The sequence below is a fragment of the Sorex araneus genome, chromosome 11, assembly GCF_027595985.1.
Source record: "Sorex araneus isolate mSorAra2 chromosome 11, mSorAra2.pri, whole genome shotgun sequence".
In the NCBI taxonomy this organism is placed as follows: domain Eukaryota; kingdom Metazoa; phylum Chordata; class Mammalia; order Eulipotyphla; family Soricidae; genus Sorex; species Sorex araneus.
The window spans coordinates 24,479,050-24,498,235 of NC_073312.1; the positions used below are offsets into that span (position 1 = coordinate 24,479,050).

Here is a 19,186-nt window from a genome sequence, read left to right on the forward strand (position 1 = left end):
TTGTTATGAAACAATGTAATAACAACAGTGGAAACGGCACCATAATTTATGGAGCACAATATCCCCTCAAGCGCCCTCCCACTTCTGGCCGGGGAGTGTGCCCAGAGCCCTTTGTTTGCTGTTTGTTTTAATTAAGGGTTAGTATTTTGGTGGGGGACTGCAGAGCTGGCGCGAGGGGGAGAGAGGCAGCGGCAGGCGGACAGAGACACACACAGCGGGGCGGGTGCTGAGGCCTCTGGAGAAAGGCACAGACACAATTCTGTGGGCGCACACGCACCTATATGCGCTTCACTGACCCCACGACCCCACCCCAGCTGGGTCACACCCAGAAAGCCAGCATAATTCTCCCCCCTTTTGCTCCAATTCTCCTGCTCATGCCCTTTGACCCCTTCCCCACAAACAGGCCCGGTCCCGGACGCTCTCTCCTGACACTCGTGAGAGGGAAGGCAGAATTCCTCCCTCCACCGTCCCACCAAGAAGCAAAAATCGAAAAAGGGGTTGGAGCAATAGTACAGCAGGTAGGGAGCTTGCCCAGCACCCCAGATGGTCTCCTGAGCACTGCCAGGAGTAAGCCCTGAGCACAGCCAGGTGTGGACACGTCTCTCTCCCACCCGCCCCCACAAAGCAAGCAAACAAAGTTCACACACACAGTAAGGATGCTGCTCTTCAAATACAGTTAGGAGTGGGCCTGAGCGGGCCCAGGAGGGGGCAGGTGGCTACAGCTCTCGGGGCCGCACCTCACTTGGCGATGGCTTGGAAGCGCTGCTTCAGCTGGGGGAGCAAGAGGGACAGTGTCCGGACAAGCCACTGGTTGACACGCAGAGGGGGACCTTGGGAAAAAGGGGGCCGGCCCTGTCTGCTGAGGCCCGTCTGCCGCAGCCTCCACTCTGCCTAATACCTATTCTCCGGGCCTCCTGGGGTGTGGGGGCTTCCACTAGGGAGTGGCTCACATACTCCCTCCCTTCCTGCTTCTCCTTCCTTCTTTTATTTTTGCTTTTTGGGTCATACCCAGGATGCACAGGGGTTACTCCTGGCTCTGCACTCAGGAACTCCTCCTGGCGGCGCTCAGGGGACCATATGGGATGCTGGGAATCGAACCCGGGTCAGCCGCATGCAAGGCAAATGCCCTACTTGCTGTGCTATTGCTCCAGCCCCTCCTTCCTTCATTCTTTCCTTCCCTCCTTCCTTTCTTCTTGCTCTGGTTGCTCACCCCCATTCACTTTTATCTCATTTTTTGTTTTCAGTCCACACCAGGCAGTGCCCAAGGCTTACTCCTGGCTCTGTGCTCAGGGATCACTACTGACGGGCTTGGGGGACCATATGGGGTGGCAGGGATTGTACTTGGGTTGATCACAGGCCAGGTAAGCACCCTACCTGATGTACTATCGCTTAAGCCCCCATTTTCTTTCCTTTTCTTGCTTGCTTTTTTCCTCTTATTTCTGGGCCATACCTGGTGATGCTCAGGGTTTGCTCCTGGCTCTCACTAAGGAATCACTCCTCACAGTGCTCAGGGGACCATATGGGATACCAGGGATCAAACCCAGGTTGGCCAAGTACAAGGCAAATACTCTACCCACTATACTACTGCTCATGCCCCTCACCCCCATTTTCTATACCTCAGTTTACAGTTTATCCAGAATGCAGAAAGCCTCAATATACCTCGTGCCATCACGGCTCAGGCAGTAACCGTGTGTGTGTGGGGGGGGGGGGGGAGACGGAAGTGCTCCTGGAATGGCGAGAGAGGTATCATCCCCCACGTCCCAGCAGCCTCCCCTAAGGGTCCCTGGGGAAGGGGAATGGTCCCCAGAGCTTCCCAGGGAGGAGGGGGCAGGGAAGAGCCTCCTCACTTGTAACCAGGGTCCGTGAGCCGCGTACGGGTGCTCCTCGGTGGCAAAGGCGCCTTCCACTCCTGTGGAGACGAACGTGATGGCCATGTCGCCCGTGATGCTCTTATAGGTGAAGTGCCGCCCATGCAGGAGCCTGCCCCTGGGGGAAGGACAGGGAGACAGTGAGCTGCTGGTCTGCCACCCCTCAGGCGATGCCCCCTGGATGCCCGCCAGTACCTGGGCACCATAACTGAGCTCATCCCACACCTTCCGAGGCCACTTCCCGCCCCATCATCATTCCCCACAGGCCTGGCTAGCTGAGACCCCGAAGGGGCGTTTAAATGGCCAGCAGGGACCTGGCTGCCTGTGTGTCCCAGTGAGGACACTGAAGCCAGGAGGACAATTGGCAAATGTGCCCAAACACATGCCAAGAGCTAAGAGAGGGGTTTGAGAGGCGCCTCAGAGAGAGTATGGGGGTGAGGCGCCCGCCTTGCATGTAGCCAAACCCAGGTTCAATCCCCACCGCAGGGAGGGGATTAGCACAGAGCTGGGAATAGCCCCTGAGGACTGCTGGCATGGCTCGAACCCCACCCCCTGCCCTGCCCCACACCTGCAATGAAAAGAAACAGGGAAAAAAAATGGGGAAAGGAAAGGAGAGGTCTAGCAAGAGGCAACATTCAGCTGCACAGCCGCCTCGAGCAGACTAAGGCGCTGGGCATCGGGCACCACTGTGGGCAGCCTGTGGGCACCACTGGGGCGCCCGGGCTCAGAGACCCGAGGTGGTGGGTACGGGCAAAGCAGCACACAGCAGCGGAGCAGAGCAAGCAGGCCCACACACGGACAGGCCAGTTCCTCAGCACGGCGGGACCAGAGCTCAACTGTCCTTGGGTCCCCGACAAAGGGCAGGTGGCGGGGTGCATGCTGGGGGGCTCACCGGAGGCAGAGGGGGATGAGGGCGCCAGACTCCTGGTTGAACTTCAGGTGCACGCTTTCAAGCTGTCTCGTGCGGATCAGCTCGTGCGGGATGATGGCCGTGGAGCTGTCGCTCTCCAGGCTGTCCTTGCGACTCCTGTTGGGGGAACACAAGCGTGACAGCGGACTCAGCACCTGTGAGGCTGTGGGAAGAGCGCTGCGGGGTGGGGGACTCTCCGGCGGGGGCGCCTAAGGCCAGGGAAGGGGACTGAGGGCCGGTGGGCACAGCCACCGTCCCCACACACTCGCCACGCCTCCGGGGCTGTGCTGGGACAAGCACATCCCCTGACCCCGCTCCTCACAGTGTCCATCCCTGGGGATTTGGGGGGACGGGCCGGAGACACTTGTCCACTTGGAGTCTGAAAGGTGCTTAAATATTCATCACCACGGACCCAAGAGATAGTACTGGGGCTGGGCGCTGGCCCTGCACGCAGCTACCCAGGATTTGGCCCCCACCAAGCACTGCCAAGGGTCACCTCTGAGCAGAGCCAGGAGGAGCCCAGAGCACCGTCAGGTCTGGCCCCAACGCCCCCCAAGGGCCGGATCACTGGCCCACATGGCATACCGGCTAACCGCAAACGAGAACAAGTGGCCTGTTCTTCCCCAGCGTGGCAGCAGGAGCTGATGGGGGTCCTTCCCCCACCGCTGCCGAGGTCTCAGGCCCCTGGTCCTCTCGGGTGGAGGGGCTACAGCCCCAGGAGCTGCAGGTCCAAGAGCTTCCCTTCAGCTGCCACTGCAAAGGCCGGGCCAGAGCAGGTGGTGGGATGCACCCTCCTGCCCACGGCCAGCCCTTCTTTAATTTTCTTATATATATATATATATATATATATATATATATATATATATATATATATATATTTAAGGGTGTTTGGTTTTTTTTGGGGGGAGAGGGTGGATTTCTTGTTTGGGGGTCATACCCAGCAGTGCTCAGGGCTTACTCCCGGCCCTGCACACAGGGATCACTCCTGGTGGGGCTCAGGAGACATATGGGACGCCAGGGATTGAACCTGGGTTGATGGCATGCAAGGCGAGTGCCCTCCCCACTGTACTCTCTCTCCAGCCCCAGTCAACACGCCTTAAACCTGGACGCCACCTGACCTTCAGGTGGCCAACCGGGGTTCAGTCCCCAGCACCCCACATGGTCTCCCCAACACTGCCAGGAGTGATTTCTGAGTGCAGAGGTCGGAGTTACCCCAAGCAACTCCAGGAATGCCCCCTTCCCCCCAAAGAAGGAAGAGAAAACAGAAGAGGTCGTGTTCCCACCCCCAGAGCTGACCGCGCCTGCACAGAGGCCCCTTCCTCTGGCTTCTCGAAGCCAGTTCTGAAACTGCCCTTTGCCCTGGCCGCTCCTCGGACGAGAACTTTCACAAGAACTGCGGAGGAAATCAACGCCACGGCCAAGAGGGTGATGGAATTTCAGGACTGGAAGGAAACTGTGAGGTTGTTTAATCTATCGCTTTCCTTTATACTCCGAGAGCCGGTAACGTGTCCAAGGCCATGGGCCGGGCCAAGGCCTCCGGCCTGGAAGTCTCAGCGCCAGGCAGCTCCTCTCCCCGCCCTGGGGGGCAATGTGACCACCAAGCATGGCTCTGGGGCCCCTTCAGGGCGCAGGCTCACACTTCCTCATTTTATTATTAAAATTATTCTTGTTTCAGGGGGTGGTATTAGAAATGGAACATGGGGACCCACCATACTCTCCCATGGGGTCCCCTTCCCCTGCCCTCAGCCAGCCCTCTTCAGTGTAAGCTCGTTTTGCTCCCGTGACATCACAGGTACTTTGCTGTGCCCTACGTGGCTGACGCCCAACCCGATGATTAACTCTTGCTTGACAGAGGAGGAAACTGAGGCTCAGATGTGTGCGATGACAAGCCTCAGGCCCCAGGCTGCTTTGTTAGTGGAAAGTCGGATTGGACTGCGGGCACGGTGGGGCGCAGGGGTGTCTGGGATATGTGTGGCAGTGCTCGGGGGCCATTCGTCATGCCCAGGACTCAAACCAGGGCTGGCCACCGAGGGGGCAAGCACCTTGCCCGCTGAGTTATCTCTCTCTGGCCATGAATGACACCTGCGGTCTCCCCTGACAAGGGTCCACGGAATGACCCCCCGCCTCCCTCACTGGGGAAAGAGGCCTGGCTCGCCCCGGGATTGCTAGGGGAGCCCTGAGTGTCAGGCACAGGCAGAAACGCTGATGAATAGCAACTGGGGGTGGGGGAGGGGGCGGGGAGAGCAGCAGAATCAACAGCGCACAGGGCTGGAGACGTCTCAAGCTGGAGGGAAAAATAAATTGTTGAAAGTCAGCTAAAGTCACCTTGGTAACTGCTCCAACACACTCACCCAGAACAGAGGACATCAAACCCAACTGCAAACAGCTTAAAAGAAATGGAAAAGAACTTAATCATCTGAAGAATTAATGTGACAAGGGCCCACATTTACACCTCCCACCAACCTTCAATCATTTGAAAATGTACTTTAATCTTATAAGAGAAAAAAAAAGAATTGCAAAATGCTAGATCTGCAGTCCTGGGGCTCCCGCACGCTGCTTCACGGGAAACGTCCCCGCACTCTCTCCCCCTGTATCTCTCCCATGCGCTCTTGCTCTCTCTCTCTCTTTTTGCTGATTTGTTTTTTCTGGACATCGATGCAGAAGCATGAATTATTTGTGTGGGCTGGGTGAAGTATTAAATCTGCAGCCGACATAGGTTTGCAATGTTTTGCATGGTTGTCAGCTTAATCTTAGTCATAAAAAAAAAAAAGTGTGCTCACCAGCATGGCCTAATTTTTCAGCTGGGCTGTTTTCTCCTGAGCTCCTGGTGGAGGGGAAGGCGGGGACTTGGGGGTTGAAAGGGAGCAGGGCTCCTGGGAGGCCACCTGCCTGGGACTGCCAGGCTGGAGGCAGCTCAGGGCCGAGGGTGCGCGTTTCAGTCCTGCAGGCCTTGGACAGACAAGCTCCTTCGCACCTCTCGCTATCCTCTGGATGGAAATAAATAACTCCCTGAGATAGCCTGTAACGGCGCCCCAGCGTGAGGCCATTAAAAGGATGTTAGTGGCGGCCTCTCTATCTGCTCCACCTCCAGGAATGCTGATAGCTTAACAGAGACTTGTTTGCCTTTTACTGGACCCCAAACTCAACTGCCTTAGATCAGGGCAGACCGCCCCCTTCTGAGCAAAGGTCCGGCTGAGACGGGAGAGGGCAAGTGGGCGGCAGACTCTAGGCCCCCTGCAGCCTGACGTTACCTTCCGAGCGGCCTTTGTTCTGCTGGGGCGCCAGGCGGGGCCGCCCCCCTTTTGCAGTCAGCCTTCCTGCGATTCTCATCTGCTGGTCCTCCCGTGGCCCGGAGTCACCGAGTCCACCCTGCCCGGGCAGCCTTTCAAATCCTAGAGGCTGTTCTTTCCACTCACCGATGGTTTCCCTTTTCCAGGGTTCATGGCCCTCACTTTCCCCGGCATTTCCGGAAGACGGGGCTCTGACACCTTCCATCCATCCAAGTCACACTCCCCCGGCTTGTCAAAGCCAGAGTGTTCGTGTCCGGAAGTGGAGCGTCAGAGCAGAAATAGAGAATGTGGCTGGGGCCAGGGCGGGGCATGAGGGCCCTGTGCGCTTTCTTCCTCTGGCCACTTTATTTCGATTCAAGGTGCCACCGACTGTTCTGCTCTCCGCAACCCCCTCACACCACCAACCTGGCACGGTGTCCCCGCAGGCTTGCTCCCACGGGCTGCGCTGCCCCATAGGCTCTGTGGATTACTGGGAGCCGAGAGCAGGACTCAGCACTGTCTGGCTCATGTTTCAAGCAGACCGGACAGTTCTGAAACCTGACGCTGGCGTCCGTCATGCTGGCATTCCCCACTGACTTCACATCACTGACAAAGCCGATAAACTTACCACCAAGGTTCCCAGCCCAGGCTCTGATTGAACGGAGATCAGGACGAGGCTGGGCGGGCAGGCCACCAGACTGACCTCACGACTCTCTGGGAATGCTCGGCCAACCCACGGCCCGTCTGCCCGCCTCCTGCCACCGAGCCCTGCGCCCTCCTGGGTGCTCTGGGCACATTTCCCTCCCTTGCCAACAATGATGTCAGGACACATCTGCCGAATTCTCAAAATGTGCTCAGGCTCACCTCATTCAGCTCTACGGCATTTCCTGTCTCGCAGGTAGGAGGAGGTAACGAGTTCTAAACATACTGAGGAAGGACATCGGGTAGGGCACTTTCTTGGCACGTGGCCTGACTCGGGTTCAAATCTCCAGTATCCCATATGGTCCCCTGAGCACCGCCAGGAATGATTCCAGGTGCAGAGCCGGGAGTAAGCCCTGAGGATCGCCCGGTGTGGCCCCCAGACAAAACCAATAAAAAAAGGGAGTAAGAAAAGGTGGGGAGCTTGTTCTGAGGGCTAGTGCCGAGGGTTCCCAGCACTGCACAGGCGCCAGGAGAGACCCCTAAGGAATTCGCTGGAAACCCCCCCCCCCAAAGCACTTCTGGGTGTGGTCCAAACCCCACTCTCATCTTACCCAAAAAGGGGCGGTAAAGCAATGAGGTATGCTTGAGCCTTCCTGAGTCCGTGCAAACTCTCAGGGTTCCTGCTTCCCATTAAAGAATGGTTCTTGGTCCACATACTCAATAATGTACTCTGGAATTTTCTCTGAGTAAGGCACCAAGCTAACTTAAAGCCTTTTGCATCTAGAGACATTTAATTTTCATTATTATTATCATTATATATGTATATTTTGCTTTTTGGGTCACACCCAGCAGCGCACAGGGGTTACTCCTGGCTCTGCACTCAGGAATTACTCCTGGCAGTGCTGGGGGACCATATGGGATGCTGGGAATCGAACCCAGGTCAGCCGCATGCAAGGCAAACACCCTACCCGCTGTGCTATCGCTCCAGCCCCTTCATTATTATTTTTTTGGAGGGCTTTAGGCCACACCCAGTGGTGCTTAAGGGTCACTCTTGACAGTGCTCAGGAGGGGTCCCTGGTGGAGCTCGGGGAACTGTAGGAGGTGCTGGGGATTGAACCAGGGAGGACAAAGCGCCCTGCCCCTGTGCTGTCTCTCTGGTCTCCTGCATCTGGAAACTTGGAGCGTTCGGTCTGCCCACACGCTCCTCCTTCCCCTCAAACGATGGACACTAGTCATGCTGGTGACCAGTTTTCTAGGTTTTCCAGATCACAGGAACTGTGGCCTGGGAATATGAAACCAAGGTACCAATCTTCTCATCAGTACCAGCGTGGCGTTCCCTAGTCTGGCGACTGCTTTTTTCAGTTCATCTTTGCTTTCTTGCTGCCACAGATGAATGTTCTTCTGTCCACACAGTGGAGCCTACGTTGTTATCTTGCTCCAAACAGAAGCAGGAAAAAAATTATTTTTGCTGATCATAGCATATTTCTGCTGGGTTCTGTTCTTGTACTTCAGCTAAAATTTGACCTGTTCTTTAAAGTCAGGGCTGATATACATCTCCTTTCAGCTTCTGTTCCAATTCTTCCAGGGACCAGAGTTGCGTGAAAGATTCTCTGTCCACCTATACTGACCCTCTGAGCTTTGTGGGGACTATTCGTAATAACAATATTAAGGTACCTTTTTGCTTTGTTTTGGGGCCACCCGAGTGGTGTTCAGGGGTTACTGCCAGTGATGCTGGGGGAACATGTGGTACCAGGGCTCAAATCTGGACCTCCCACATCAAGCATCCGCTTAGCCACCTCTCCATCTCTCAGAGACATCTTTTACTCAATGTTGGTCCTACGCTAAATTCACTTACATAACAGCCCTATAAATAGGCATTATTTTCCCCATTTTACAGATGAAGCTGAAACTGATTTAAATAACTAGCTCAAGGTGACACAATGAGCAAGTCCTGGGCTGAGACAAAACCCACAGGCCTTCCTGACGCGGCTAAACCTAGCGTGCAGCATTTCTCCTTCCTCCCGTTCTTCCGAATAGACTTTTTCTTCTGAGGTTTCAAGGCCATGAAGACATATCTAATTTTTCGCCTCAACTCCTAAAAGAACTGCTTCCTGGAAGCTGGGGCTGGATTTCCCAAAAGTTATCTGATGGAATTTTAATGTAGAGAAACTTCTAGAAAAGCAGATATGGTGAGGGCTGGAAATAACAGGCTGCCACTCAGACAAGAGCCATAAAATGTAGGCATCGTGAAGGCTCTGAGGACCACGGAAGGCAACGAGCTGGTTTTCCTTCTGTGCAATCCAGCAACTTCCACGAACCCCACTTTCCCTTCATACGCAGAACCCCTTAAAGGGCGGAGGGGACCCACCTTCGGCAGACCGCTGGCCACGGCTGGGACAGGGCTCCACAATGCTCCTTCTCAGGGCACTCTGCCAACTGCTTCCTCCATGTCCCTGTCCCTTCCACATCAGCAGCCTCCTTGCTGGTCAGGCCCATCTTTCCCTTACCCCGAGGAAGGTGCCCTCACGAGGCCTAGGTGACAGCTGCCCACTTTCTGCTTGAGGCCGGGGAGGTGGAAGTTCTGCATGGGCAAATATAGCCTTGGTGCCAATTTTGGGACCTGGGATGTACCATAATTTCTTATTACTAGAGGTGTGGGGGTGTTTGGGCCACACCCAGCAGTGTTGATGGGCTATTCCTGCCTCTGTGCTCATTGGGCCCACATGTGGTGTCGAGATTCAAACTGGGGTCAGCAAGATGTAAAGCAAGCATTTTAGCCCCTGTCCTACCTCTCCAGCCCAACTGTCCACCCTTCCTTGTTATTGGGCAGGGTAAGCTGTAACAGCTCCTACAACAGCACTTCTTTTTTGGGAGGAGGGGCAGACATCCTGTGGTACTCAGGGTACTCCTGGCTTTGTGCTCAGAAATCACTCAGGGAACCATATGGAGTGTTTGAAACTTGGGTTGATAGTGTGCAAGGCAAATGCCTATTTGGTGTACTGTCACTCCAGCCCATTTCTTTGACTTTTTGCTTTACGCCCATACGCAGTGATACTAAGGAATTATTCTTGGCTCTGTGTTCAGAGATCATGCCTAGAGATGCTCTGGGGAACATATGTGGTACCAGGTCAGCTGCATGCAAAGCAAGCAGCTTATCCCCTGTACTGGCTCTCTAGCCCTGACACGAAGAATACAATCATCCTTTAAAAATTCTTACTTTGTTTTGGGTCACACCCAGCTGTGCTCAGGGATCATTCCTGGCTGTTATTAGGGGACCCTATATGCTGCTAGGGCTCGAACTGGGTAGGCAGCATACAAGGCGAATGTCCTACCCTCTATACTATCGCTCTGGACCCAGGTGTTTCTCCATAGTACATTTTTTTTTTTTTTTTTTTGCTTTTTGGGTCACACTCAGCAATGCACAGGGTTACTCCTGGCTCTGCACTCAGGAATCACTCCTGGCGGTGCTCAGGGGACCATATGGGATGCTGGGAATCGAACCCGGGTCGGCCGCGTGCAAGGCAAACGCCCTACCCGCTGTGCTATCATTCTAGCCGCTCCATAGTACATTTCTGCAGCAAATGGTTCCTTCCCTGACCTGCTCGCTGGTCTCCATGAAGCCATCAGCTGTCCTGTAGCATTGGTATGGAGACAGCTCACTCCTCCAGCCAGTCCACGCGCCCGTGAGCTGGCAGGCACCCTTTCCTGTGCACCCTTCCCCCACCCCCACATTTTTTGGGCCACACCTGGCAATAACCAGGGGTTACTCCTGGCTTTGTGCTCAGGAATCATTTCTGGCAGTGCTTAGCGGACCACATGGGATGCCAGGGATCGAACCCGGGTCAGCAGTGCGCAAGGCAGACGCCCTCCCTGCTACCCTATCACTCTGGCTTCACTGCCCCCATCCCTGTGACCCTCTTTCTCTTTCTTCATAACTGGCAGGAGTCAGTCAGGAAGAGGCTCTGGAGCCACACCAGGGTGTGTGATTGTCAAACCTTGGCTTTGAACTTAATGCAAACTTCAGTGACCCTAAAGAAGCTGTAGAAACCACAAAAGCTTCCATGTCCTCGTTTGTAACTTGGGGACAACAGCCCACCCCCATGCCGCCTCTCCACGCCTGCCACATGACAACGACCAATAAAAACTGCCCACTCGGCCTGTGGATCCCGAGGGGCCCAGGATTCTCCCTGCACTCAAACATCCAGGAGAGGTTTCCAGCAGCGTGTCCACCCTCTCCGCCTGTCCTGAGGGCAGAAGGTGCACAGAGCAGCAGCGAGGCGCAGACCAGGGGGACCCAAGCTTCCTCGGGCCGCCTGCCGGGGTCAAACGCAGGCTTACAGGGGGGCTCAGAGGTACACCTTGGTAATTCAGGAACTCGACCCATTCCTTCCTTCCTTCCCACCTGCCCGTATGACACATCCTATATTTAGACTTCCCACTGCATAAGGTGACTTTTCCCATATCCTGAACATGCTCCTCTCACTGCTAGACCCCTGGTGTCTGGTCGTGTATCATTTACACGCTCTTCGCCGCATCCACACTTCACACAGACAGAACCTGCCCCCTTTTTTTTTTTTTTCTCTCTGCCTTGGCCTCTTCCTCCTGTTTGCACAGACGCCTGAGGTCCGGGCCGTGTGCAGCAGCAGGTCGGGAGAAGGGAGAGGAGAGATTCCGGGGTGGGGGACTCTTGAGAAGAGAAGCTGAGTCCGTGGAGCCCCGCCCGGCCTCTGATTGCTGCGTCCTGTCTTGGATTTCCCATCCTTCCTTCCTTGGCCTCACCTGGTGATGCTCAAGGCTTATTATTCCAGGCTCTGCACTCAGAACGACTCTTGGAGATGCTGGGCATGGAACCCCAGGTAGGCCGCGTGCAAGGCAAAGGCCCTCCCCGCTGTCCTTTGGCTCCGGGGCCCTGCCTTGCTGTAGTTTCTGATGGTGCCGAGAGCTATCTGGTGGGCTGTCTCCCTCGGGCAGGATGAGGCAACTTGGGGACAACAGCCCACCCCCATGCTGGGGGGAGCTCCCAGGTGGGGGGAAGCCCGCTGCCCTCCTGGTTAGTGTGAAGCACACAGCCCTACCACCAGCTCAGAGGGACAATTCCCTGATGGGGCTGGTCCTGGGGGGGCCGGGTGCGTGGAGCAGTGGAGCAGAAGGTGATAACCGATGACCTCCAGGTAAAAGCTCCCAGTTCCAGTCCGCTTCCCAGGATCAGGGTAGGACAGTGAACAGTGGGCCAGGGTCTGGCTGAAGGAACTGGAGCAGGTGAAACTCCCATTAAGGGTGAGGGATTGTTTCTCCATCAAACATGAGCTGCCCTGGGCTCTGGGGATCATCTGTCAGGCGTGGCTGGGTGACCAGGACCCTGGCTTTCCTGCAGAAGCCCACTCCAGCTGGAGCCCACGGCTCTCTGCTTCTGGAGGCCCTGCCCCACTCAGAAAGACTGGGTGACACGGGGGATGGAGGATGGTGACACAGATACTTCAAGGTGTGCAAGGCCAGGTGTGCAGTGTGGACTGAATGTTTAAGGTGTGGCCGTGAGCTTCCGGCTAAACCGTCTGTCTGGGAAGTCGGGCAAGGGCGGGGATCACGGGAAGCATAGCCTCCATGCATTTGCAGCCCTTGCTCTGTCCCTTCAAAGGTGCCTTTCTCTTTCTGTGGGGTGGGGGCTGGGCCACACCTGGCAATGTTCAGGGGTTACTCCTGGATCTGCACTCAGGAATTACTTTGGCAGTGCTGGGGGGACCATATGGGATGCCGGGGATTGAACCCAGGTTGGCTGCATGCAAGGCAAGCGCCCTCCCTGCTGTACTACTGCTCCGGCCCATGCAGTGAGCATTTTAAGTAGTGCATCACAGAAGCGCACCCCTCTCGGTGAGAAACACCCTCCCTGGACACGCAGGGGTGTGCCCTGCTTTGGGCAGGGAGAGCATGGGGAGGTGGGTGCAGCCCACAGGACTCCCCTGAGCACCACAGCCTCAGTGAGCTTATCACTGGGGCCAGGAGGCGTCTGGGCGTGGGAGCAGGTGTCGGCATCATCGGGGCAGTGGTGTCTGGAGGTCAGAGCTGAGTGAGCACCCGGAGAGGCTGGTGCGCCGGGGCAGGAGACCTCGGAGACGGGCGCCCGGCCACGGCCCCGCAGGTCCCCACGAGTATCGGGCTGTGCTCTTCATGGCAGGCCCACGTCGGGGGTGCCCAGCACTGGCTCCCTCGGCTTTCCTGGCCCTACTGGCCAGGGAGGCACCAGCCAGGCCAAGCGGCCTTTTCCCCACGGCTAGTCTTGGAAAGGCCAGATCCGCATTTTACAGCTGGAATGTGCGGGTTGTGAACCCCTGGGAGAAGCGCGAGAGGGCCAAGGCCTGGCCTTCCCGGAAGGCGGAGGGTGGCGGCTGGCTGGCGGCATGGGAGAGGAGCAGGTGACCAGGCCTGTGGTGTGGTGGACGGCCAAGGAGAGGGATGGGAGGTGGCTGCTGCTTTTTTTTTTTAAAGGGCTTAAAAATAAAAACAAACCTCTGGCGGTCTCTTTATTCTCACCCAGTGGTGCTCAGGGACTATTCCTGGCTCTAGGCCTGGGGATAACTCCTGGTGGGGACCATCTGGGGTTCCTGCATTGAGCCCCAATCAGATGCCCTCCCCACTGTGCTACTGCTGAACAGGAGAGAAAAGGGCCCCAAAGCAGCGGGTAGGAAGGGGCCGATTGGACACAGCTCAGGGCCGACGGCGCACCCTGCTCAGGGAGAGTCTGCACCATGGGCCTCTGCAGGGCAGTGTCCGCCTGGTCACCAGTGCTCATGGAGGGCTCTGGGCTACTGACCCGTGAGGGTCACCAGCGCCTCACAGCAGTCTGTGTACCGCACGGGCCCCGAGAACAAGCCCGGGAAGGTCAGGCCGTGCAACTGGCCAGAGTCAAGGGCTGTGTCAGTGTCTCCATGCCTCAGTTTCCTTCGCTGCAACTGGGGGGTTAAGATTATCCCCTTTTGGGGGGCTGGAGAAACAGTCCAGCTGTGGCTGACCAGCTGCCATCCCCTCGGGTCCCCCGAGCACCGCCAGGAGTAATTCCCGAGCGCAGAGCCAGGACTAGCCCCGAGTATCGCTGGGTGTGACCCAAACTAAACAAAACAAAGATGACCCCCTTTCCAGAGCGACTAGGGACGGGAGGACTGAGGGCCACCGAAAGCCCTGGGGGGCGCAGGCGCGCGGCGAGCTCACTCTGGGCGCTCTGCTCCAGACCGCGGACAGCGCGAGTTGTGAGGCCCACCCTGGCACGGAGGCCCAGCTCCTGCCTCTCTCCTGAAGCGGAGCCACTCGGGGCCGTATGCGATGTGGAGGAGCAAGGCGTCCGCTCGCTGCAGGCCCAGGAAGCCTGACGCAGGGAAAAGTGGCCGGGCAGACCCAGCAAGGCCGGCGCTGCCGCCGCCGCCCCCCGGGGCCGGAACAAACACTGGAGCCAGCACATTTGGGGGCCACTCTCTCGGCCGTAATTTCTCCGAAACGGGGTCAGGTCCCAGAGAGGGCAGCACAGATATTACGGCTGTGCTTGCTGATCTGAGCGGAGCCCATCACCATCAATTCCAGGGGAGGAGGCTGCGGGGAGAGACGGAGGGGCTGCCGGGGCGCAGCGCGGCCGGGAGAGGAACCGCTTCTCAGTCTCCTGGTCGGCAGACTGGCACCGGGAACCTCAGCGGAGACCCGGGTGCCCTCCAGACTGCAGGTTCCAGCTCTTGGGGGGGCTGACCCAGACCCTGGGCTCTGGGAGGGGGCGGGGAGCAGGACCCCAAAGGGCGGACAACTCCAATCTGGGGCGGAGTCAACACAGGGCCAGGCGGGGGGCTGGAGGGCCGTGGCCTCTGCCTGTGTCCACAGAGAGCCTGTGGCCCCGAGCCAGGGCCCCACTGACCAGTCACGGGGAGAGGTGTGTGCAGCATGCAGGATCCCGGAGCCAAGCCGTGACCAGGGCAGGCCGCAGCAGCCAAAGTGAGATCTCTGGCCTGTGCTGGGCACACGAGAGAGGCATGTGGGGCCCATCCCCTCGGCAAGCCCTGCCCTCCTGCCCAGAAACCTGGACCTTCTACAGGTGGGAGGGACATCCGGGAAGAGCCTGCCTACAAGCTCCAGACAATGATCGAGTCTTAAACCTCTCGCATCGCTCCAAGCGCCCCCTACCAGTGCCAACGGAGCCCCGAGGAAGACGCCAAGCTGAGGGCGCGGGAAGGGCGGCCGGGCCAGGGTCCAGGCCCACAGGTGGAGTTCCCACATGCCCCGAGCCCCCGCCTGGCCAGCGGCTGCTGCTGCTAGGAAAGACACAGCGCCTCCGGCTACTCTCTGGGCTGCGGGCTAGGGCGGAGGGAGCTGCTCCGGGCAGCCAAGGAGGCTTCTCCGGGCACTTGCCCAAAAGCTCCACTCTCATGGTTTCTGGATGACAGACTCACCAGGGGAGCCGCCGTGGGCAGCCCAGTTCCCAGAATAACTCTCCCTGCCCGCTCCCCCAAGGGGGCCTCCGCTGGAACCGGACGCGCCGGCTCCCTTCCCTTCAGCTCCTTGCTTTTCTCCCTGGGTAAAAACCCCTTCCTGAGAAGCCCTCGGAGGTTCATCTCAGGTTCCGGGTCCGAGAAGCCCTCCCTCCCCCAGCCCAGACCCTGCCGCTGCGCTGCTTCCGGGAATCCCATCCTGGAGGACACCGGTTCCCACACGCTGCATCCGGGGCGCTCAGGCAGTTCATTGTTTCAGCCTCTGCGCCCTCCCCTCCCCTGCAGCACTCCAGCCGGACCCCTGGGCCTAGAGCCTGCCCCCCAACTGGAGGGACACCCCAGAGCACAGCGACTTTCTCCCGGGCGGTCACCGTGCCGGCCCTAGGCTCCCGTGGCGGCGACCATTCCCGACAGCGGCTCTGGGGCTGAGGAGGAGAGGGGGCCCAGCTCCCGCCCTGCCCGGCCATCAGAGGCCGAGAAGTCAGCAGGAAGCGGATCTGCCCTCTGGGGTGGCCAGCCTCTCCCCAGGGCTCCAGGGGCCCCAGATCCAGGCAGCGGGGGGCCTGCACAGGACTTCCCGTCCCCTCGGTGGGCCCCGTGGCGGGGAGGCAGGAAGAAGGCCTCGACAGCGCAGGGCTGGCCAGACAGGGAGGCCCCTGGGGCTGCAGCTATCGGCCGGAGACCAGGCTCCAGGAAGGAAGGAAGGGCAACTCTGGCTGAGGCCGAGATAAGGGGGCTCCGTGCTCAGCACAATGGACTCCCACAAGGCTGGAAGGCCCCGAGTCAGATTTTGCCCCAACTCGGCCTCCCACCTGCTCTCCCGATCCGGGGAAATATTTACCGAATGTAAATAAATATTTACATTCCAGACCTGCTGGGCCTCCGAGCAGGCCCTTCCCTGCGGGCACAGAGACCCCAGCCCGCATGGGTCACGGGCACTGCTCTCCCTCGTGGGAGCCAGGGGACAGGCGTCACAGGACCCAATGCCCCTGGCTCCCGTGCAGGGCCACAGCTGTCGGGAAGCCGTGGAGACCAGGGGCGGGGGGCGGGGGGCTTGGGGGACTCACGGGGCCCGGTCGAGGGAGAAGCCGTTCTGCCGCTGAGGGTTGATGGGCGGAAGGACGGGTTTGCTGTTGATCTCGAGTCCTCTCCTCAGGGTCTCGCGGATCTGCTCTGTGTCTGCAACGACACCACGAAGTTCCCTGAGGTCCCTCCCCTCTCGTCTCCCCACACGACAACCTCCTCCCAAGCCCCCCAAGGTTGGTCCCGAGCCCATGCCATGCATTAGCATGACGAGGTGGCTCTGTGCGTGCGGGAAACCTCTGGTCCAAACAGAGCCCAGCAGGGCTGGACATCAGAGGCCCCTCCAAGAACCAGCGCACCCCCACTCCCCCTGGCCTACCCCGAAGAGTGTTCCAGAACAACCACAAGGCCTTTGGCACGCCTTAAGACCACCCGGGCTCTGCTCGCTGACACGGAAGTCAGCCAGAGTTCCGAGGGCACTGGCACGAGTAGGCAGGCGTCTCCTCCTCACGTTTCCAGGTTCCGGCCTGGCCAGCCCTTCCTCTCAGGTTGGGTCAGGGGAATGCAGAGGTCACTGCCCACCTGGGCCCAGGGCACCCTGCTGCTCTGAGGGCCAGGCGAGGGCCTAGGGGTGAGAGGAAGTCCTTAGTGGCATGATTTGTTTGCAAGGTGCTTTGCTCGTCCTCAATGTGAAACTTACTAGTTTTTCCTTTCCTAAGCTTTTGGGCCACACTCGGCGATACTCAGGGGTTATTCCTGGCTCTGCGCTCAAGAATTACTCCTGGTGGTGCTCAGGGGACCATACAAGATACCAGGGATCAAACCTGGGCTGGGTGTGTGCAAGGCAAGTGTCTTACCCGCTGTACTATTTCTCCAGCCCCCATAAAACTTACTAGTTGAGTTCCTATACTGAGATTTTGATCTAAGGTTTATCTCTGCAAACACAAAGGGTGAAAAAGCAGATTAATATTAACTGCTCAGAGGATGGATTTAGGGTAGATAACAAGATGATCAGGTTTTTTGGGGGTGGGGTGTTCGGGCCATACTCAATGATGCTCAGGATTTACTCCTGGTGGTGCTCAGAGGACCATATGAGATGCCAGAGATCAAATCCGGGTCAACCACATGCAAGGCAAGTACCCTACCTGCTGAACTATCTCTCCAGTCCCACGACTACCTATTTTCTAACTGCTTTGTTACAGTGGCATGGATTACTTTTATAATTAAAAAAATAATAATGTTTGAAGAGGACTGCCCCTCTTAAATTACCCATTTGTCAAACGCAAGGAAATGGTTCTAATAAAACCATTTTTCCCTCTTTGACTCTCCTCTGGGCTTAACACACTATTAGAACAAGCAGGGAGGATAAAATAATATCCAGTATTTTCACTGGGGACCTAAGCTTGTTTTTTAGTAAATAATATTTATTTAAGGAGCTGGAAAGACTGTACAGCAGGTACGGGGCTTGCCTTGTATGCAACCCACCCTAGTTCAACCCCCCAGGACCCCATATAGAGCTCCAAGCACCCCAGGAGTAAACCCTGAGCAGAGCTAGGAGTAAACCCTGAGCAGAGCTAGGAGTAAGCCCTGAGTCGGTTGCTTATGTCCCCCAAACCAAACCAAACCAAACCAATCAAAATTAGGAATTAGAGGAGAAAAGAGTGAAGAAATCCCATAAAGCAAAGGAAAGGAATTACACATCCCAACTGGGATCCTGGCAATTCCAGAGCAGAGTGCCCAAGTTTAAGGGTTTTTTTTCCCCGTAAGAAGATAACCTTTTATAATATCACATATGTAGATATATTCAGCCTATCAGTATCTTTGTCTTAAAAAATAGGAAGAGGCAGAGGAATAGAGAAAAGACGTGGACAAGAAGCTGTGAGCACGTGGATGTGTGAAGGACGGTTTTCCTGTTGGTCTTAGTAAGGAATGTCCTTTACTGATGGACAGGACACTCGGAGCCTCCTGCCCCAGCAGGGAAGGGGCGTCTGGTACAGGTCTGGGGGCTCTGGAAGCCCACCGGGCTCCACACTCAGGACTGCCTCCTCCAACGGCCCCCCCGCCCGGGCCTGGCATGGCTTCGAGGCCAGCACTGGGCCCCGTGTCAACTCTAGGATGGTTCACGCTTGTTCTCCGGTGCCTGGGTGGACTGTGGTCTTTTCCTGTCACTGTTCCACTCACCTCCTGACCTCAGGCTACCAGGGGCAAGTCTAACACACAATGGCTTGGTGGTGCTGCTGGTGGCACACTGGAAACGCACCGCAGGAACTCGGGAGAAACGAGCTGATAAGGCTCCCCACGCCCGCCCTGCTGGAAGGCCAGGAAACAGACACCAAAGGGCCGGACTCTGTGAGAGACCCATCTTCCAGGGCCTGAAAAAGGAAGCAGGGGTGGGTGGGGAGGGTGTTTCGGCAGCGACGCCCACCTTTGCCCGAGAGCCGCCGGGGCTGCGAGCCGATGCAGATGCTCCGGCTGTCCTCGTCGTCTTCGGGCGGCCGGCTCAGGTCATCCCAGGCACACTTGGCGCTGACACCGCTCAGGTTGGAGCCGTCCGTCTCGATGCCCTTGTCAACTCTCTCCTGCTTGGAAGGAGCCAGAGAACCAGAGTTCCCTCAGCGACCCCCCACCGCGCAGCCCCTCGGGGGGGTGCAGGAAGCACGAGAACCCAGGAAGCTTCTCCTCGCCTCGCCCAGAGCCCCTCAATCTCTGGGTCAGGGGACCCAGGACAAGGTAGAAGCTGACCTCTGGTGGGGGCCAGAGACCTGATGGATGCACAGTGGCGGCAGCGGCTCCACACACCTGCAGTTTCCTCTCCCGACAGCAGAGGGTGCTGTCGCGCAGGGAGAAGCAGCGGCGCGCGGAGGGGGCGCGGACCTGGCGTGTAGCCGCCTCGCCTCAGGGGCTCACTTGTTTAGCCAAAGCACTCAGGACGGGGACCCCTTCCCAGTCCTCCAACTGAAACGGGGTGCTGGAGGGCGGCGGCCATCTGCAGACCCCCTGGAGGCCCTGCCC

General features: G+C 57.6%; 1 protein-coding gene across 2 annotated transcripts in view; it reads right to left on the bottom strand.

Moving 5' to 3' along the window:
- The window catches only part of SUFU (SUFU negative regulator of hedgehog signaling), a 104,332-nt gene that overhangs the window by 13,259 nt on the left and 71,887 nt on the right, over positions 1-19,186 (bottom strand). The window contains exons 7-10 of one of the 2 annotated variants that reach the window (XM_004616314.2): positions 18,600-18,753; positions 16,219-16,330; positions 2,761-2,895; positions 1,848-1,986 (exon numbers count right to left, since the gene is read on the bottom strand). In XM_004616314.2, the coding sequence (XP_004616371.2) occupies positions 1,848-1,986; positions 2,761-2,895; positions 16,219-16,330; positions 18,600-18,753 (540 nt within the window). Of the gene's footprint in view, positions 1-1,847; positions 1,987-2,760; positions 2,896-16,218; positions 16,331-18,599; positions 18,757-19,186 lie in introns of both variants that reach the window. The other variant, XM_055119151.1, reaches the window with a different exon arrangement.